Below are 6,455 nucleotides of genomic sequence, written 5' to 3'. Positions count from 1 at the left end.
CCAGAAGCTGGAAAGAACCCAGATATCTCTCAACAGAGGAATGAATATAGAAAATGTGGTGCATTTACACAATGGAGTACTACTCAGCTGTTAAAAACAATGAATTCATGAAATTCTTAGCAAATGGATGGAACTAGAAAAATATCATCCTGAGTGTGGTAACCCAATCACAAAAGAACACACATGGTATATACTCACTGATAAATGGATATTAGCCCAGAGGCTCAGAATATCTAAGATACAATTTGCAAAACACATGAAACTCAAGAAGAAGGAAGACTAAAGTGTGGATACTTTGATTCTTAGAAGGGGGAACAAAATACCCATGGAAGGAGTTACAGAGACAAAGTTTGGAGCAGAGACTNAAGGAACGACCATCCAGAGACTGCACCACCTGGAGATTCATCCCACTAACAACCACCAAACCCAGACACTATTGTGGATTCCAACAAGAGCTAGCTCACAAGAGCCTGATAAAGCTGTCTCCTGGGGGGCTTTACCAGTGCCTAGCAAATAGAGAAGTGGATGCTCACAGCACAGGGTCCCCAATGAAGAATCTTAAGAAAGTACTCAGGGAGCTTAAGAAAGTACTCAGGGAGCTTAAGGGGTTTTCAGCCCCCTAGGAGGAACAACAATATGAACTAACCAGTACCCACTAGAGATCCCTGGGACTAGACCACCAATCAAAGAAAACACATGATGGGACTTAGGGCTCTAGCTGCATATGTAGCAGAGAATGATCTAGTCAGTCATCAATGGGAGGAGAGGCCCTTGGTCCTGTGAAGGTTCTGTGCCCCAGTACAGGGGAATGCCAAGGCCAGGAAGTGGGAGTGGGTGGGTTGGTGAGCAGGGGGGAGGGGGGAGGGGATAGGGGATTTTCGGAGGGGAAACTAGGAAAGGGGATAACATTTGAAATGTAAATAAAGAAAATATCTAATTTAAAAAAACTATTGTTTTAAATTTATAATGAACTTCTTGAGCCAGAAAATAGATAGTGGATGTTTAGTTAGGTATGTTTTGTTTTTTGTTTTTTGTTTTTTTAAAAGAGGTTCAGCTCTTTATTGAACAAGTTAACAAAAGCAGTTTAGTCAAAAAGACCAAAGCCCATGTCATCTTCTGACTCCTCGGACTCTTCCTTCTTTGCTTCAACTTTCTTCTCCTCAGCTGGGTCAGCAGCAGTGGACGGAGCAGGCCCACCAGCAGGTGCAGCTCCAGCTGCTGGAGTGGGCCTACCAGCCCCTACATTGCAGATGACGCTACCAATGTTGACATTGGCCAGAACCTTTGCAAACAAGCCAGGCCAGAAAGGTTCAACATTGACACCAGCTGCTTTAATGAGGGCATTGATCTTATCCTCCGTGACTGTCACCTCGTAGTGCAGGATGAGGGCAGAGTAGATGCAGGCGAGCTTGGAGACAGAAGCCATGTTGTGAACTTCTGGCACAGTGCTAGTCGCAGGATGAAGTGAGGGCCTCACCCCAACGCAGCCTTAGCTTCCTCGGAAGGTCCGAGCACCTTGGCGGCAGCTGACGGAAGGCTAGGTACTACTCTTAATAGACAGATATGTAAACAATTCTTCTGGAGCTCTTTAAACCTTATTGATCTATGACATGAACTCTAAGTTTAAACTTATGGAATGTAAAGGTGCTTAGAAAACAATGTGATCTATTTGTGGAGAAGGTATAAAACCTAAGAAAGACAAGAAAATGGTAGTGTAGACTTTTTCTGCTTCATCCAGTGTACATATGTCTCTGTGTGTATGTACCTGACTTTGTTTTCTATTCTCTCTGGCTCATGAATTAATGAACTCCGAGTTTCACACCGGGCTAGTGAAAGGCCCTTGAGTCAAAGAGAAAAGAAACTAAGAAACTAAGTTTTCTTAATTTCCCTGCTGCTATCAGCAGGAGTTAATTTCTAGAAGCCATCCTCTTTTGGCCCCAAATGACAAGGGACAATTAAATTTCCAGAAGTCATCATCTGGTTTCAGACTAGCAGGAGAGAATTAATTTGCCAGAAGTCAAAAGCATTTGGCTCCTGCTGATGCCGGCCTTGCTGCCTTCCTCAGTACCTGAATGCTGAGCTGGACCTCAGCACTGATCCTCCATACTTCTCCACCCACCTAGCTCTGTGCCTTTCCTTTCTTAAGACAAACAGACAAACAGGCAAACAAATAAACCAGAATACAAAAACACAAATGAAAATCCATAAGGAAACATGTACACATGTAGGATAAACCAAAAATTCAGAAAAATGTATTAGCAAAAGTGTAGTAATATTTTTTTTAAAAAAAATGCCCAAAGTCTAGGCTGGAGAGATGGCTCAGGTTTGAGGGCATTGACTGTTCTTCCAGAGATTCTGAGTTCAATTCCCAGCAACCACATGATAGCTCACAACCATCTGTAATGGGATCTGATATCCTCCTCTGGTGTGGCTGAAGACTGCTACAGTGTACTCACATACATAAAATAAATAATTCTTTAAAAAAAAAATGCCGTTACTTCTATAAACTATAATTCTCACAAGATCCCTGATAGGGGAGCATCTATGACTTCCTAATGTTTGTTTTTGGACGTAATTAAATGGTCAATGCTTTCTTATACAATATAAGATTTATACTAATATATATAATATGTGAAATTTTTGTGATATGTTATAAGATATATTATATGTTATATAATATATTATAGTGTAAGATATATGTAATCATACATACACATACTTTGTTCTAAAATTCAAAATTTCTTTTTCCCACTTATGTTTTCACAGTCAGATATGAGCTGTATTAACTCAAATATATACTTATTTCTCCAAGTGTCACCCACTTTTTGCTCTTCCCTGGGGCTTCTGCCATAGGGTCTCCAGATCACTGAGCACACAATGCTTAGATGAGCACAGCATTGTTATGTAACAGCCTCTCTCCCTTTACTTAGCAGAGGTTGTAAACCTCTTGCCTCACTCTGCTCTCCTCATGCTCTGATGTCTGTCACCCAGTGGACCAGATTTGGTTTGGTCCATGGCTCCCTTCCTCAGACCATCTACCTGGACTTTGGCCCTCCTGAGAGGTGCTCTCTGGCTTTCTGTGCTCTGGGCACTGTTGTCTCCTGCCTGCTGTTCCCGTGGCCCACCCAAATGGCGCTTTTCTACCTCTGAAGTTGTCATCCCCAGGAAGGTTCCCCAGAGAATGGGCAAAAGTGATATGTCAGGGCACATCACCTATAGCATGCGCTTTAGGGGACAAAGACATGTGGTCCACATGAAACTCAAGAAAAACATGATTCCTCAAAATTTTCCTGTATATACCTCTAATGACCAAGGAGCCCAGCAGGAGGATTACCCATTTGTCCCTCGGGATTGTTACTTCTACAGCTACCTGGAAGGAGTCCCTGGGTCCCAAGCTACATTAGATACTTGCACTGGAGGTCTGAAAGGCATGATACAGGTGGATGACTTCACTTATGAAATCAAACCTTTGGCATCTTCTTCCAAATTTGAGCACGTAATTTCTCTGCTTGTGGCGGATGAAAGGTCACGTAAGTCTAAAAAGTGTAGAAATGATGAGATTATGGCAAAGGTAGGTGACCCCCCTGAAGAGACTAAGCTTGCTGGAAGTCCCAGAGCAGCCCCTGTATATCTGTGGCGTTACCATTTGAAGAGAATAGGAATAGTGTACCTGGTGACTTATAAATTATTCAAACAAACTGGGAGCAATAGAACCGCCTCACTTGAGTTATTAATGATTATGAACAGCATTTCAGATAGCATTTATAAAGTCAGTGGACTGACTGTGTATGCAAGTGCTGTATATTTTATGGAGGAATATGAGTACGTGCTTTCCTCAACTCCTAAAACTTTTTGGACATTTCTAGAACTATTTGGCGGATGGATAGGTAAAAAATTTAAGAACTTTGAGTATGTCACTGTAGCTCTTCTCCATGTAGAAAAACTTGGAAATCTAGATTATGCAGGCTTTCAGAATGGAATGTGCAGCCACAACTGGGGAGTATTATATACATATATAGGAAAAAAACATATATTTCTGGCTGGATCTCTCCTGGCACATGCACTGGGTCACCTTCTGAATGTAAAACATGATACACCGGGCTGTGTTTGTTTCAGAAGGAGCAGTTGTCTCATGGATGAATATCCTACTCTTCAAGATATGATTAGCAATTGTTCCCATACTGAGCTACATAAGAGGATCCATGGCTGGGACCCTTGCTTGAGTTTAGAGCATCACACATATGAACAAAAAACCTATGAAGTTCCTCGCTGTGGAAATAAGAGAGTGGAGGCCAGTGAGAAATGTGACTGTGGTTCTATGAAAGACTGTACCACTGATAAGTGTTGTGAAGTCAATTGTGACTTTACTCCGGGCAGCTCTTGTGCTGCAGGAGGTTGCTGTCTATCTTGTAAGTTTGCACGCACTGGAACAATATGCAGAGACAAAAATGGTATTTGTGATCTTCCAGAGTACTGTAATGGAGTCTCAGCGCATTGCCCAGGAAATTTTTACATCATGGACGGAACTCCTTGTTCTCCACTGGCAGTTTGCATAGCAGGAAACTGTAGTGACCGTCATTTGCAGTGTCAAGCTCTTTTTGGATACCAAGTAAAGGATGGTTCACCAGCATGCTATAACGAATTAAATGTCAAAGGTGACCGATTTGGAAACTGTGGTATTAGAATCATACGAGGAGGAAGCAAACCTGTCCCATGTCAAAAGGAGGATGTTTTTTGTGGAATGATCCACTGTGATGGTGTCAGTCGTATTCCTGGTGGAGGTGAGCACACGACCTTTTATCACCTAAAGGTTCAAGATGTTAAAGAAGAACAGTGCTTTGGGTATGATATACACCATGGGACAGAACTTCCAGAAATGGGGCTTGTAGTGGATGGTGCAACCTGTGGTCCTGGCAAATACTGTAAAGCTCAAAGATGTGTTGCTCATCAAACTTTGAATTTTAATTGCAACATTACTATGTGCAACTCCAGAGGGGTGTGCAACAACAAAGGCAATTGTCACTGTATTCAAGGATGGCAGCCACCCCATTGTTTAGAAATAGGAGAAGGTGGTAGTACAAATAGTGGCCCTCCACCTACCACTCAGAAAACACATCAAGCTGAAATACATGTGAGTGCCAACAGGCTAATAGTCATTTTAGGTATTCGCGTGATTCTTATCTTGGCTTCAATTCTTTTGGGGGCAGTTTTTAAAGCAATATTTGTTTCAGCAGCTAAAGAAGAGGAGTAACATCCTGCTGTTAACAGATAGTTGACTTCATACCAAACTATTTGAAGCCACACAATGGACAAAATCCTTGTCAATTGCCACAAGAAATTGTCGATGATGTATAACCATTGGTAATTGTAGATTTTCATCTTGAAATAAAACCACTGAGGAATTAGCATTGTGTTTCTATGGGTTTTTTTCTTTTTGGTTTTCTTTTTTATTGGATATTTTATTTATTTACATTTCAAATGTTATCCCCTTTCCCGATTTCCCCCCTAGAAACTCCCTATCCCATCTCCCATCTTCCTGCTTCTATGAGGATGTGCTCTCATCCACCCACCCACTCCTGCCTCTCTGCCCTTGAATTCTGATACACTGGGGCATCAAGCCTTTACAGAACCAAGGATCTATTCTCCCATTGAAAAGGCCATCCTCTGCTACATATATGGCTGGAGCAATGGGTTCCTCCATGTGTACTCCTTGGTTAATAGGTTAGACCCTGGGAGCTCTCATTGGTTGATATTGTTCTCCCTATGGGGTTTCAAACCCCTTCAGCTCCTTCAGTCCTTCCTCTAACTCCTCCATTGGGGACTCTGTGATAAGTTCAATGGTTAGCTTCAAGCATCCACCTCTGTATATGTCAGGCTCTGGTAGAACCTCTCAGGAGACAGCTATATCAAGCTCCTCTCAACATGCACTTCTTGGCATCTACAATAGTGTCTGGGTTTGGTGACTCTATATGGGATGGATCCCCAGGTGGGGNTGTCTCTGGATGGCCTTTCCTTCAGTCTCTGCTCTTTCCTTCAGTCTCTGCTCCACACTTTGTCTCTGTATTTGCTCCCATAAGTTTTTGTTACACATTCTAAGAAGGACTGAAACATCCACACTTCTTGAATTTCATGTGGTCTGTGAATTGTATCTTGGGTATTCCTAGGTTTTGGGCTTTTATCCACTTATCAAAATTCAATACCCTTTCATGGTAAAAGTCTTGGAAAGATCAGAAATACAAGGTCCACACCTAAACATAGTAAAAGCAATATACAGCAAACCAGTAGCCAACATCAAACTAAATGGAGAGAAACTTGAAGCAAACTCACTAAAATCAGGGACTAGACAAGGCTGCCCACTTTCTCTGTACATATTCAATATAGTACTAGAAGTCCTAGCCAGAGTAATTAGACAACAAAAGGAGGTCAAAGAGATACAAATTGGAAAGGAAGAAGTC

General features: G+C 41.9%; 2 protein-coding genes across 3 annotated transcripts; one reads left to right on the top strand and one right to left on the bottom strand.

Moving 5' to 3' along the window:
• Positions 1–1,072: 1,072 nt before the first annotated feature.
• On the bottom strand, positions 1,073–1,426 carry LOC110324907 (60S acidic ribosomal protein P1-like). Of its 2 annotated transcripts, XM_021202634.1 has the most exons (2): positions 1,364–1,426; positions 1,073–1,282 (listed from the first exon to the last, which is right to left on the bottom strand). In XM_021202634.1, the coding sequence occupies exons 1-2, from the start codon at positions 1,424–1,426 to the stop codon at positions 1,085–1,087; spliced, it is 261 nt and encodes an 86-aa protein (XP_021058293.1). In that variant the 3' UTR covers positions 1,073–1,084. The 2 variants fall into 2 exon arrangements, with proteins under 2 accessions (XP_021058293.1, XP_021058292.1); XM_021202633.1 differs by having other exon boundaries at positions 1,073–1,426.
• Positions 1,427–2,873: 1,447 nt separating this feature from the next.
• LOC110324888 (disintegrin and metalloproteinase domain-containing protein 20-like) lies at positions 2,874–5,394 on the top strand. The gene has a single exon (XM_021202617.2). The coding sequence runs from the start codon at positions 3,014–3,016 to the stop codon at positions 5,249–5,251; it is 2,238 nt and encodes a 745-aa protein (XP_021058276.1). The 5' UTR covers positions 2,874–3,013; the 3' UTR covers positions 5,252–5,394.
• Positions 5,395–6,455: the final 1,061 nt, after the last annotated feature.

Source organism: Mus pahari, chromosome 7 (genome assembly GCF_900095145.1).
Source record: "Mus pahari chromosome 7, PAHARI_EIJ_v1.1, whole genome shotgun sequence".
NCBI classification, from domain to species: Eukaryota; Metazoa; Chordata; class Mammalia; order Rodentia; family Muridae; genus Mus; species Mus pahari.
The sequence above is the reverse complement of the archived record's forward strand: the minus strand, read 5'-3'. Positions and strand labels throughout refer to the sequence as shown.

What these genes read in the sequence shown, in the direction of transcription:
- LOC110324907 (XM_021202633.1), bottom strand. Translation starts at nt 1,426, where the DNA reads ATGGCTTCTGTCTCCAAGCTCGCCTGCATCTACTCTGCCCTCATCCTG.
- LOC110324888 (XM_021202617.2), top strand. Translation starts at nt 3,014, where the DNA reads ATGGCTCCCTTCCTCAGACCATCTACCTGGACTTTGGCCCTCCTGAGA.